The sequence below is a fragment of the Dermacentor albipictus genome, chromosome 4 (assembly GCF_038994185.2).
Source record: "Dermacentor albipictus isolate Rhodes 1998 colony chromosome 4, USDA_Dalb.pri_finalv2, whole genome shotgun sequence".
NCBI lineage: Eukaryota > Metazoa > Arthropoda > Arachnida > Ixodida > Ixodidae > Dermacentor > Dermacentor albipictus.
The window spans coordinates 21,549,188-21,563,894 of record NC_091824.1 but is presented as its reverse complement, the minus strand read 5'-3'; the positions used below and the strand labels follow the sequence as shown (position 1 = coordinate 21,563,894).

Below are 14,707 nucleotides of genomic sequence, written 5' to 3'. Positions count from 1 at the left end.
GACGAAAAAAATATACTGGCGTCGTCTGCGTACATTACGTATTTCGCATCTTTATAGATATTTACTAAGTCATTTATATATCATCAACGTAACAAAATATCTTGATAACGCTATCACCTAAGGCTTTCTCTAAGCAGTTGTCAACCTTACTCAGGTAAATGTTGCAAAGAATAGGGGCAACCTTTGGGCCAACGCAAATGCCTGATTTCTGCAGAAAAACGCCATCTCTCCACCCAATCAGCGTCGACATCAAGTACATTGAAAGAATTTCTAGAAAAGCTCCCGTGGAAACACCGCATCTGTCAATAAAAGCCGACTCTTGCACTTGTTCTTTAATGCACTCATTTACGGAATTTAGCAACCCGTCATGCGGCAAGGAATAATACAGGTCTTCGATATCCATACTAAAGGCTTTACAATCACCCGGATTCTCCTCTCTTAAATAGTGAACTGGCGCCTGAGAATTACGTAGGCAAAAGGGATCTGAAAAAATTAGTGAAGCTAGGCAGTTTTGTAGGTAACTAGTGACACAGACCTGCCACGTCCCTTTCTCTGACACTATAGCACGAAAAGGAATTTCTTGTTTATGGGTCTTGGCCGAAATTCCTTTTCGAAATTTCTTTTTGTGCTATAGTGTAAGAGAAAGGGACGTGGCAGGTCGGGGTCGCTAGTTACCTAGAGAACTGCCTAGCTTCACTAATTTTTTCAGATCCCTTTTGCCTACGTAATTCTCAGGTGCTAGTTCACTATTTAAGAGAGGAGAATCCGGGTGATTGTACAGCTTTTAGTATGGATACCGAAGACCTGCAATATTCCTTGTCGCATGACGGGTTGCTAAATTCCGTAAATGAGTGCATTAAAGAACAAGTGCAAGAGTCGGCTTTTATTGACAGATTGCGGTGTTTCCACGGGAGCTTTTCTAGAAATTCTTTCAATGTACTTGAAGTCGACGCTGATTGGGTGGAGAGATGGCGTTTTTCTGCAGAAATCAGGCATTTGCATTGGCTCAAAGGTTGCCCCTATTCTTAGCAACATTTACCTGAGTAAGGTTGACAACTGCTTAAAGAAAGCCTTAGGTGATAGCGTTACCAGGATATTTCGTTACGCTGATGATTACCTGATTTTCTGCAATAGGGAAGAATTAGACTATGCTGCTACCTCGGTAAGTGAGCAATTTAAACTTTATGGGGGAGGATTAAAGTTTACCAAGGAATTACCTCAGCGACGCGTAATTCAGTTTCTTGACATTTCCTTGATCTTCGAACAAAATCATGTTTGTTGGCAGTACTCCCCAAGATCTTCGAAGCCGTTGCTAAACTTTCAATCCAAGCATTCTAAATTAGTAAAAAACGGAATCGCCATGTCGTGCCTTAAGTCTTCCCTCACAAGATCTTGCTTGCACAAAATGAGCGCCGGTTTTAATGCGCAGGTCCGGCGCCTATTAGAAGCAGGTTATCCTAGTGTAGCGGTGGCCACTGTAGCTGAGCGCCTAAAGAAGTCGGTTTCGAGAGGGACGGACGTAATTACAGAGAGCAGTAATCGCAAAATAAGAGTAGTGGCTATTCCGTATATTCATTCAGTGTCGCACAGGCTTAAAAAAGTTGCTAGTAGATATGATGTTAATGTTGCTTTCACTGCTCCCAATAAGCTAGGTAACATATGCGCTGCCGTACAGAATAAAAAGGAGCGGGTTAAAGGCAAAAAACGAACAGATATTTGTCCAGTGAAGCACAATAAGAACAACAGTTTTACTGAATGTCATATGGGTGTGGTTTATCAATTTCCCCTTAGCTGTGGCCAGTTCTACGTAGGGCAAACGGGACGGTGTATCAATCAGAGGCTAATGGAGCATAAAAGGTCGTTAACCGGTGGATCGCCTTATAATCTTTCGCTACATTGCCGAGATTGTAACTGCAAGCCAGAGTTAGATAAATGCGCGATACTGTACAGGCATAAGAATGAAGATACGCGTCTTATGGTAGAGGCATGGCATATCTATAATAGTGGAAATGCGTGCGTGAGTCAGCCTTCGATTACTTTACATAAGGAAGAGATTAAGTGCCTTAACAGTTATCTCTCACGTAGACCAGCACGTGTACCCGATTGACACGTGGTGTTACCATTCCTGAGCATGCGCAGATGAGTTTTGTGTCTTCTTTCATTTTTCGCCTCAGTGCTCCCTTCAGTTGATAGTCGGCGTTCGTGTTGTCCACTTCTCTACTCTTGTGTCCTGTCTGCACGCCTCACTTCTATTTTGCATTATGGTACAAGTGGCCTGCTTCGCCACAGTGGAAGCAGAATGGGTGATAGTCAGGTGTGCGCTTCACGTCTGACTTTCGCGTATATAATTCGGGGGCTCGTGGATCCGTACATGTTTGTACGTGAAGCTTGGCCCTGGTAGTGGCACAGCGGTTCTTCAGAAGAAAGCGGGTTACGGTGGTTCCCGGGTTGCGCAGGTAGCCTCACTGCTTGCGCATAAGTTAGTACGGGCGCGGCTTCAGGTCTGGCTTGCACGAATGGCTGTTCCACCTGGAGTACTTCTTCGCGTACGATATCTGTGAGGGATGTTATGGTCGGTTGAAATCGCACTCTCTGCAGTCGATCGAGCTCCTCACGCACGACACTACCCACAAGCTCTCGAAGCGCATCGGTGTCATAGGGTAACAAGAGAGAAGATGCTGATTCCAGACTGATTTGGCGATTGTAGACCGAGGAGCGTTGCTGAAAGGCTCGCTCCATTGCTGTCGCCTTACTGACGAACTCAGCTACTATAGCTGGAGGCTTTCGTATCAGTCCAGCAAACAGCTGCTCGTTCACTGCAGGCATCAGCAGGCGTACTTTCTTCGCTTCTGTCATGCCAGAGCCAGCACGCTTGAAAAGCCCCGACATGTCCCCTAGGAACATGGCTACGCTTTCGTTGGGCCTTTGAACCCTATTCTGAAGGGCTTGCTCTGCTGGCTCTTTTCTTGCGGGGCTGCTGTAGGTACCGCGTATCTGCCGTTGAAATTCTTGCCAGGTGGTGAATGATGGCTCGTGGTTAGCGAGCCATGTTCGGGCCGAGTCCTCTAGGGCGAAGTACACGTTCCTTAACTTTTTGTGCTCGTCCCAATAATTGACGTCAGCCACACGATCGAAGTCCGAGCCAGTCTTCGACGTCCTCAAAAGGCTCACCATGGAAAGGCCACGGCCAGCGTGGGGTGTGGAGAACCAGCGATGCAGGAAGCTGTCCCATACCGTATGCCTCCTGTGTCTGGCTTGCGGTTGTGGTGGAAATCCTCGGCAGATCTTGCACGCCGTATTCCGGAGGCAGTCTTTAAAGCCGCCGGCTTTTGCGTAGGTTGTCCGCTTCCAGTTCCTGGGGGTCAGAGTACATAGACATGTACCCAGCAACTGCACCAATTTGTCACTGACAAAGCCACAAAAGACTTCGGTCGACGCTATAGATCTGTTACATATCGCTATCCTGGCACCTTCGTCGTCGTCTTCTTCTGGGAGCCACCCAACATGCCTCGCACGTGGCACCGAATTGCACCGAGTGGCTGTCAGGTGTGTCGAGGTCGTGGCAATGTATATATATATATATATATAATTTGATCAATGCTGCTACAACGCAAGGTCAGCAGCACAACTAATTAACTTCACTAAATGCAGCTGGTGCACCGATCTTCATCAGGGTAAACCATAAAATGGCAGTTCGGCGCTGTTAGAAAAGATTGCAGAACGGGTGCCCGGTCGTTCTCAGATACATGGAACCGAAACGGACCACTGTGACCGCGATTCACTCTTCCCTGGCACTTTTTCAGATTTACAGCTGCCTTATTGGCAACAATGCAGGGCGAAAGGAAGGCGGAGTTCCATGTGTCTAGGGCAAGGAAGTCAGTGAAAAACAAAGAAAGAAAGGAAAAAGAAACAAAAAAGAGGAGGAGGCACACCTAAGTCAGAAAAGGGCAGCGGCATAGAGATTAGTGGCCGCTAGGTTGACTTTGACGCGAGGCAAGGAGGGGGAAAACTGTCACAGGGCAGCACCATATATATACCGCGTTTTCAAAATTAAGGTTTACGGCTTTCTTAAAATAAGGCCCTTATCTGCACGTGAAAACCAGCAGTGCAAATAAATACGTAGCCAGGGGGACACAAGGTTAGATGATGATTATCGCTGTCAGCAGTCCAATTTACTAAAATTGAATAAATAATTTTTTGTTGACTACAGTAAGTGGGTATGTTTGTATTGAAAAGTTAGAGGCAGTCGTGTTTCTCCGAGTATCACTTGGAAGAATTCTTCTAGCGTGCCCATGCTACGATATATCCTATTCCAATGTTAAATTGTCCTTCGCATGATTACGCATGCAAAAGTGTGAGGATCGGCGCAAAGCTCCTCTGTGATGTGACCTGGCTGCTGCATGCGGTGTTTAGTGTGACAACATCCTGGATGCATAGGCAACAATAACAGTTCCGCTTTCCCTCTCGGCTGCAAAGTCAAGATATGACAGCGTGATATTCTGTGCAGTTATTGCTCTTTGATTTCAATAGAAGTTACAATACATGGAAATCAGCATCCACTTGTGTAGCCCAAGCAAGGACCATGCCCGCTCCTCTAGTCACTATTCCTCACGCCCTTCGGCTTCCCCGCTCGCGCTGTTATCTCGGCATGGTAGCTGCCGCCATCGTTAGACGCTGCGCGGTCGCGGGTATAGCAGTGGTTCCGGGTTCGATTTTCTTTTTAGTTCGCCAGCCGAGAGGGGAAGGGGGACAGTGATCATCTTTGCGAATGCCAGGTCCCATTGTTAAACTGAGCGCCGCACGCAACAGCCGCTTCACATCAGGGGGCACCTTTGCGCCGATCCGAACTCTCTTGCATCCGTAATCATGCGAATGACAATTAAAGTTTGGCGTCGGATATGTCTCAGTAAAAAAACGCTATAAGAATTCTTCGAGCTGATACTGCGTAGGAATACGACTGCCTCTATTTTTCAATAAAAACTTACCCACGTACTGCAGTGTACAAGTGAAATACTCAAATTTAGTTAATTAGGCTGCTGACAGAGAGAACTGACCTCTTACCTGGCGTCCCCCTGGCCGCATAACTTATGTACACAGGCGGTCTCCGCGTGCCTCCCAGTGCCTAACTTTAAGCCTAAAGCTAAATGTTGATATATATATATATATATATATATATATATATATATATATATATATATATATATATATATATATATATATATATATATATATATACATATGTGTGTGTGTGTGTGTGTGTGTGTGCGCGTGTGTGTGTGTGTGTGTGTGTGTGCTTGTGTGTGTGTGTGTGTGTGTGTACGTTTGTATATTGCCGTACAGTTCCGTTTTGCGTCTGCAGCATCATCCTCAATTCGTCGTTTACTGCCCAAAAAGCACCAGTACCGACATGCTGGTTTGTCGCTGGCTACGCAATAAAAAATTGTTCATTCATTATTTCACGAAATAACAGTTCTGCTTGAAGGAAGGTGACCGCTCGCTTCCTAAACTTATTCATTTTCTAAGTATTTTCCCAATTTTTTAAGAATGATAACGACATTCACCATGCACCTTAAGAGCAGCTATGGGGCATGGTTTCACACTGTGAAGTGGGCGTCGTCTCACCGACGTAGCAGACAAGTTAACAGTGGGGTTGAACTGGTCCAAGGTAAATTCGCTTAACTGAGCTATTGATTTCAGCACTGCCACAGGATGGATGGAAATGGCTGGCTGTTGCTCTTATACTCACCACGTATGGCTACACTCTGAAATCCGTCCAAAAGTGTGACTTTGGTGAGCGAACCGTTCGTACATTTATGGCTCTGTACACCTGAAGCTGTGCTTAAATCCTGACCGGAATGGTGTGTTTTGCATACCATTCCTTTCTAAATCAAATTTGTTCGACCGAATTAGTGTCTTTTGCTCTCTGCTCGAAGCATCAAACATCAACATGTGCCCACATGTACCCAAGTTAAGAGAAATTGACACAATACGAACACCCTCCAGACACTCCAATCGACCGTCGACAATACTCTGACTCCTCGGCCGCGTGTCCAACCATTGCGGCATTCTTCGAGAAAATTAGCTTCTGAGACTAATACAAGCATTTGCATGTACACAGGTAACTTATGCACTCCCATACTTATATCTTCTCAGAAAGAAAAATGATCAGGTCGACCCTCTTCCTCATAAAATTTGCTAAGTCGCCCTAGGACTTCCACTACGCACATCCACAGGACGACTAATGCAGACCGGTAGCTTTAACAACCCCGACGAGCTCGTGGAAGGCCATCTCACCTCCCAGTACACCCGCCTTTCCAGAACGAAAAAGGGCCGACATATTCTCGACTCCTTAGGCAATTCCCCACTGTCTCTCGCTCACCCCAAATGCATCATTTCACACCAGATACGCGATAATCAACAGATTCCACGACTACCAAGAAAACGTGCACCATATACATCACATCCTGCAGAGTAGGCAAAGGCTCAAGGCCGTACACAGAAAATTCCGCAATTCAACCGATGTGCTCTAGGTTGATGCCGCCGAGTATAGCATTGTTTTGAAATGTTCCGTCTCTGCGATCAGCTGGCAGGACCAGTTAGCTACGGCCGCCTCTGTCCATGCTTCCTAATCGGAGGAGGTGGAGGAAGCGGCTATATCCTTTGCTTTCACTGTTCAAAATTCCTCCGTGGTCAAAATTCCTACAAAGCACGCCTCCTCTACAAGGAGGAGGCATGCTTTGCTTGAGAGTATGAGCAGCTCACTTACCAACCGTATGTAGCTATGTCTGAAGCAGCACCCAGGTGCCAATAAGAGGCGCTTTTTCACTTCGATGTGAACACATGCGTCACATTCTATTGTTTCGTTTCTCTTTTGACAAAATAGGCCTGAGAGTTTGTTAGACACTAGAAGACTTATAGCTGCAGGAGGAGTCACATGACATCCAGAACTGTGATGATATCCACTATCTTAAGGACATTGCCTTCTATTCATTTCTTATTCTCTCTAGCTTAACGCGAGGTACTTTGCTAACTGGTCAAGTTCTTCAAACGATTATCTCTGCTCAATCGTGCTCGTCGTACTAAATACTCTCCGCTGGTCAGAGTTGACCATAATTTGGTGTAGAATCGAACTAGCGAGCACCTCGCATAGTATGCCAGCATGAGACGATTCCAGTACTTCGAGAGTTCTGATAGCTCTAATATGGATTTGAACGCAGTCGTACAGGCTTCTCAGAGCTGCCGCGTTCACCGATGACAAGCGGTTGTAGAGTCCGAAGGTCCACGTGATGTTTTTCCTCTATAGTTTTTGTACCTCCAAATGGGTCTTGAAACATAACAATTGCACTTTTATAACAGGTGTCGCTTGTCTGTACTCCAAAATTGCATTCGCTGCTGGAACATCCGGAAAAGACCAGCGGTAGTAAAAGTGGTCAACGCTGCTTAGACACTGGTTTTCGTTAGTGGAGTGGCGAAAAAGACTCGAATATTGACATGTGGACGTGTTTATCCTTTCCGTGTGGCCGAATTTCACCAATCTAACAAATGTTATCGCTCAGCTCGGGACGCTCCCGCAAAAATCAGAAGTTTCTCGAATGTTGTCGATAGTTCTGTTTGTCAACGAAGCTTGTGTAATCTGAGTGCATGTGCTACGCGAATTGTGTAGAACTTTGTGGAAGATACACGGGCACCACCGAGTACTCTGCAACTTTCGATCACCCAGGTATAAAAGCCGACGTGCTTGAACGGCAGATCAGGCATTCGATGATCGTCAACTGCGTTCGCCGCTATCATTCTTTCTTGAGTGTAACTTGCTTTTGACGGCATAGGTTCGTTCCATAAAACGTTAGTTTCATCATTGATAGTTTTGTGGCCTTCTTCGCCGTCATTACCACGTGACTTCTAGTTTAAGTGTGTCGTAGTGACGTTGAAAAAGTTAAGCAATCGGTAGGATTTCCTGAGGTGAAACCACAATCACTGCAGCCCCAGCCGGAAGCGATGAGCTACGCTGGCGCCGCCGCCGTCAAGGTCCCCCTCCGCTACTGTGCCAGGGCCCTGTAGCGCCGCAATCCTGTCGTCCACCGCCACCGCCGCCAGCACGCCCACCCGTCGCGCAGTACTGTTACGCTAGGAAGACGGACAAGTGGCGAGCCCCCTACCACCGCCCACTCTACTATTTCTGCGAACAAGCCGGCCATGTGTACAGCCCATGCCCGTACCATGGCTCGGGACTGAGAGGGTTTCATTGCATTTCATTTTACTACCTTAAAGACCCCATTCGGGGTATTACATAAGAGGTGATTAACATGTAAACACAAGGAAAGGGAGGTGTTACATTGAAATACAAGTTTGAGCAGTTTCTAGAAATTGTGAGGGACATGTGATGGCACCGACATTGAATGGTAGGTCTTCCCAGTCCTTGGCAACTCGAGGAAAGAATGATGGATGAGAAGTGACAGTTTCTGTTCGAGGACGAGAAACTTGGAGTTCGTGACTGGTGCGTGGTGGCATGCGTGAAGATGATGGCGTGACGTAAAGTGGGCGGCTAACTGAGCTGTAAAAGGACTTAAAATAAATAGAGAGTGGGGCGATGCGACGACGAAAGGCAAGAGATGTCAAGCTAGATTGTGTTTCGAATTGTGAAATGCTGATGCTATATGAATAAGAAGAATGGAATGAATCTAGTCGCATTATTCTTAACTGACTTCAGTGCATTGATGACGTATGTTTGATTAGGGTTCCAGATGGCGGCGGCATATTCAAGTTGTGGTCTGACAAATGATTTCTATGCGAGTAGTTTGACGTGCTGTGGAGCACGATGAATGTGACGCCTCATGAACCCAAGGGTCTTGTTTGCGGACGAAATTACGTTAGTCGCATGCGTATTCCAGGAAAGGCCGTGGGACAGAGTTACGCCTAAGTACTTTTAGGCTAGAACTGATTCTACTGGGACATTTGCAATTGTGTAAGTAGAGAGATAAGGATTACGACGGCGGGAAATCGAAATAAATTTGCCCTTGTTAGTGTTCAAGCCCATTTGCGAATGGTTGCACCAGTCCTGCACGTTATAAGGGTCATTCTGGAGAGATGCTTGGTCAGAGATGTTAGTCACAGCACGATAAATCACATAGTCGTCAGCGAACATGCGAATAGGACCAGATACATGCAGCGGAAGATCGTTAATGTATATTAGCAAAAGAAGCGGTCCTTAGACCGAGCCTCGAGGGACACCTGAAGTGAGAGGGAGGGCTTCGGAGGAGACGTTATTGACAAGGACGAACTGGGAACGATTAGTAAGGAATTATTTTATCGATTGTACTACGCGAGGATCCAAGTTCAATCTGGATAAATTTAGTATCAAGCGGTTATGAAGCACTGTGTCAAAAGCTTTAGAGTAGTGTAGAAAGATGGCATCGGTTTGAACGTTGTTATCAAGTTTAACATGGAGATCATTAAGGAAGATAGCTAGTTGTGGTTCACACGAAAGCCCTTTACGAAAACCATGTTGAGAAGGATGAAAGGAGTTTAGCGAGTCTAAAAAGTTCATGATATGCGAATATATGACATGTTCCATGATTTCGCAAGTAACACTAGTTAACGATATGGGGCGGTAGTTTAAGGGGGAGTCTTTGTTACCTGCTTTGAATACTCGAAAGACCTTCACCACTTTCGAATCATCTGGTAAAGCACCTGTAGACAATGATTGCTAGAACAACAGAGTGAAGCATGCCGCGCGCATTTGTTTAGTATTCATTAGGATCTTTCAGTTAATTTTGTCTACACCAGAAGAAGTAAATAATTTTATCTCAGTTATTGATAATATACCATCTATCGAAAATACAATGGGTGGCATATGCGATGTTACGTTAGTAGTTAGTGGAAAGTGTGGAGTGGTAGTTTCTGTTGTAAATACGGAAAAAAATGCTGTGTTGAATATATCAGCGCACTCGGCGTCCGTCGCGGCGTCGCCTGCTGCATTCGTCACACTGATAGTACGAGCTTCTTAGGGATTTAAAATACGCCCGAAGTGCTGAGGATTTATAATAAGTATCTGGGGTACGTCGACGTTAAAAAATGATTTTTTTAGCAGTGCGAAGGGCACTCAGGTAGGCGTTTTCTGTCATGTAGTATTTTTACCAACCCTCGATGCTCCCAAGGCGCGTGGCTAGCAGGAAGCAACGTTTGTTTTCGTTTTCAAGCTTCTTTAGAGCTCTGGTGAACCCTGGTTTATTTTGATTGGTATGCACGGTTATTCTAGGTATATGTTTGTTTACGAGTTCATTCACTTTGTTTTTAAAAAGTGTTCAGTTTTCTTGAGGCGAGTGCATATGGAATAATGTCTGAAAAGTTGAAAAAAGTCGCCTAACTCGTAATTAATGGCTTCGTAGTTCCCTTTATCATATAGGCATATAGTTTTGTTGGATTGTTTTTGTCGCATGGGCTTAAAGGTGAACGTGGCATGGATGACTTTATGATCATTTACCTAACGGAGGTAAGTTGTGGATGATCGACTGTCAGGATGGCTGCTTAGTCGAGAAGATTAGATGTGTCTTTTGTAACCCGCGTAGGCTCCAGCACAAGTTGAGATAGACTGAAATTAAGACACACATTAACTAATTCTTTAGTAGCTTCGTTGCCTATTATTAAAGCACTATTGTTAGTCCAGTTGATTTGCGGCAAATAAAAGTCACCAAAAACCAGGGTCTCCGTGTTAGGGTGTTTTTCACTAAGTTCGCTCAAGATGTTACTACGGTTACGCGAAAAATCAGGAGTGTTATGTGGCGGTGTGTAACAAACGCCCAAGAGAATAGTCTACGGCGAAGAGCGGCAGATTAGTCATGTTATTTCCAAGTCAGCCTCAATGGTTTCAAGAAAGCACGATAAATGGTGATGCGCGGCGATTAGCATACCACCACCTCGTGAGATTTCGTGGTCTTTCCGGTGAAGGCATCAATTCGACAAGTCAGCAAGAACCTCGGTATAGGTAATATCGTCAGTCATGCAGGTTTCAGTTATTATCAGCGAATTACTGTTAGACGACAACACGAGGTTGGACAGAACATCGCGTTTAGGGAGGAAGCTGCGTGCGTTGGCAAATATTACGGAAACGTAAAGGTTAGCTCGTGTCAATACCGTAGGGCAAGGGACTTTCCCGCGTCGAACATTAAAATTAAATTATGGGGTTTTACATGCCAAAACCACTTCCTGATTATGAGGCATGCCGTAGTGGAGGACTCCGGAAATTTCGACCGCCTGGGGTTCTTTAACGTGCACCTAAATCTAAGTACACTGGTGTTTTCGCATTTCGCCACCATTGAAATGCGGCCGCCGTGGCCGGGATTCGATCCCGCGACCTTGTGCTGAGCAGCACAACACCATAGCCACTGAGTAACCACGGCGGGTTTCCCGGGTCGAGTTGGCTGCTATTGCAATTCTTTCACACTCTGTGCGCGTTCCTCAAAAACATAGCGCTTATTACCCATAAACATTGTTTTAAAGCGCAGGGAGTAAGGTGCCGATTTGCTTTTTGCGAATGAAACAAGGTGCCTGCGGGCCAATTGAACAAGACGTTATACAAACGTTATACGTTTGTATAACGTTAATAACGTTGTACAAACGTTATACGTTTGTATAACGGTGACAGAAAACATAAAACTTCATGTAGTGGGCAAAGCTGGCACCGGGCCGGCGGACGCGCGCGAAGGCAGTCCAAAGTAGAATCACTGGAAGATATTTCGGAGTACCGCATTCGTTTTCCCCGCAGCGCCGATGCATTCATTGTCCCAATCGTACCACGTGACGATGGGGTGCCATATACCTACCAAGCCCCGGGCGGACCAGCAGAGAGCGCAGGCAACGCAGGTTCCCTACGTTTTTTTTGTGTTCCAATTTTCGCGCTCGCAATTGACTGCAAGGAAGTCATGTCTGACTGCTGCGCCTTTGGATGCAGCAACCGAACCGAGTGTGGAAAGTCCTTTTAACGCGACAGCGTTAAGGAGCTCATGTCGCAGAAAACCCTGTGTCGTCGGCGGCGGCGGCGTTGGCCGTGAGCGATTAACCCCGGAAGGCACTTCATGAATAAAAAACAACTTGCAAGATGGGCTGGGTGTGAATCAAACCAGGGTCACCGGAGTGTGAGACGGAGGCGCTACCACTCAGCCAGGAGTTCGATGGTTCAAAGCGGCACAAAAGCGTCTCTAGTGAATGCGGTGTTGCCTTAGAAACAAGCCATAGAATGTTATACTGTGGTGTATATCAGTAATTATGAACATGTAACTTGCAGATGTCGCAGTTACACGAGTAGTGAAGTGCGTTTCCGCTACATTTCTTCTGCTCTTTCCGCAGACGCAGAGCCATCTTGCGGTAAACACAGAAGACCCCCTCCTCTCCATGTACGGCGCTGCCCCGACAGGTGGCGCGCCACGCGCGCTTTGGGGCTGTGCCAGCACCACCTAGATAGCACAATTGGACTGTTCATTCCTATTCAGGACATCATGCTACCTGGCCCGACTGTCACAGAATCTAATGGGAATGCTCCCGAGTAAGCAAGAGTGACTTAGACGTCGCCGCTTTCGTCACGCCAGCCTTGGCAGTAGAAATTTCGGGCCAAATAGCACGACGTCATGGAGCGTAGTGAACAGGCCTTGTGCTATCTAGGTGGTGTTGGCTGTGCGGGGATCGGTGCGAGGTGCGTCGCGGCCCGGACTTCCTCTCCCCTGACGACGCTTCGCCGTGCTTCCTTACGGGTCGCATAATCAAGCGTCCTTCCTTTCTTTAGATCACTGTCTGTGTATCTCTCTGCCCGTGCCGATGACGACGTTTGGCATGCGTACACCGTTTCCCCCTCCGAGACACCGAGTTCTTTGGTTCCTTCCGCTTGCTCAGGCGCACGTTTCGTTGCCGCGCCGATCGCTGCGTTGGTCGACGCTCACCGCGTGATTGGTGGTTGCGAAGTCCGATGCTGGGCGCCTCGTAAGTGATCGCTGCGCCGTAGCGCATTATCTTACACCCCTTGGCGGGTTGACGGGAACGCTATCGCGTTCCACTCTTGAAGGCGAAGCTTAAGTGTCCTCCAATTTTTATTCGATTCAGACCGAGAAAAATGACCGACAGCGTCGTTCTGCATAGGTACACAGAATCGGCCGGGGGAACTTCAAGCCTACAAAAAACACCCACGTGTGGATGGTATAAGTACAGCTTGCTTGTGCTTGTCGGCACTGTTTTAGAAGAGATTTAAGCGAAGTGCACGCGGTGTTAGCGATGCTTCGAAGATAGGAGTTCACTGCAGGGATCGTTCGCGTCTCGCATGCTTGACGCGGGTACGCGTGTACGCGTTTGTTGCTCAACACACGCGGTTATTCCGTGGTCGTGGCACGCGAAGACACACTTGTCGTGTGAGAATTCCGCGTCCTTACGTGCACCAGGTACTCGCATAATTTCTCCGCGCACGTGAGCACTCGACCCATATGGCACTTGTTTTTCGCAGACCGTGACGATCGCCGTCAATAAAAACATGGTCAGTGCATGTCGTGCGTTCACATAACGGCCGCTTTCTGTGCAGTTATGCTGGCACTGGTAGAAAAATAGAAATGGTTTAAATGTTAGCAATCCTTGAAGCCGCGTATATGCGGCCACATGCGCCTTTGCATCTCAATTAAGCTGTTTTAATTGTCTGACTGCTTAAACTTCTAAGCCTTTATAACGTATTCTTCGTCTCTTTAGTTGGGTCTTTCAACTTATTGTTACAGCTATCTTCCATGTTTTTATTGTTTCACATGTCTGGAAGAAGGCTTCCTTCGGAAAAGCCCTGGGAGCCTCCTTGGGCAGCCCAGCGTTAGGGTGACCCGCATCACACTTCTAACCATACAACAAACATTTGCAGGACCACGTTTGTGCTGAAGACTTTGAGAAGCCTAGAGTAAATGCGCATTCCACTAATCCTTTGCTCATTTATCCATACGCATTTTGTGGTTGAAACCAACAGCCAGGTGATATTCACAACACATGTTTCAAAGTTTGAGCTTGTAGGCCGAGCACATGCAATGAACTGGAGTCAGCATACATATTATGCTTTATGTTGAAATGCTATGGTGCATACCAAAATAATGTTGTGCTTGAGGCATAACAAGAACTACACAACAACAGAACACCCGTTAGCTTTAATTTCACTCTGCCACTATGCATGTTACATAAACCGCTCTAAAAGCACATGAATTTTATACATCGTCCATGTAACTTAGAAAAAAAAGGGCTGCGTCACTAGTGGGAGTTCCTGCCTTTTTTTTCACAGGCAGCAAATCTTGTCAGTCTAAGAAAACAGTCATAAATACGTTGAGAAGAGTAGCCGCTCTTGAACGCACTAGACAGCCGCGTTCATAAATCACAATGTAGCAAACTCTTGCTCATCACCACTGTACAGGAGTGCATATACGTTGCTGTTGTCACGCAAATGGCTCATATTGGCCTTCCACAAGAGTTAAGGCGCAAAATAGTCATCGAAGTTGGTTTTTACACCTGCTGTGCACATCTCGTCTTACGATCACGGCCAAACACCGGTGCGCACACAGCAGTCGCAGTGTGTCGTGCGTATACGGCGGACGAAGTCGCCCGGCAGAGTCGAGAACGTGCGGTATCCCATTACAAACTAAATTAAATGTGTTCGATTTAGCTTGTTAAATTATACAATGAACGTACGTACCTGTGACACTGT

The 14,707-nt window shown here is 46.4% G+C and overlaps 1 protein-coding gene across 10 annotated transcripts in view; it reads left to right on the top strand.

The window, feature by feature from the left end:
* LOC135915137 (uncharacterized) overlaps positions 1–14,707 on the top strand; it is a 140,740-nt gene that overhangs the window by 30,923 nt on the left and 95,110 nt on the right. For 4 of the 10 annotated variants that reach the window (XM_065448132.2, XM_065448136.2, XM_065448131.2 and 1 more), the window contains one exon: positions 5,698–5,790. The exons of the other annotated variants lie outside the window; for them this stretch is intronic. In XM_065448132.2, coding sequence (XP_065304204.1) covers positions 5,698–5,790 — 93 coding nt within the window. The remainder of the gene's footprint in view (positions 1–5,697; positions 5,791–14,707) is intronic. 10 annotated transcript variants of the gene reach the window in all.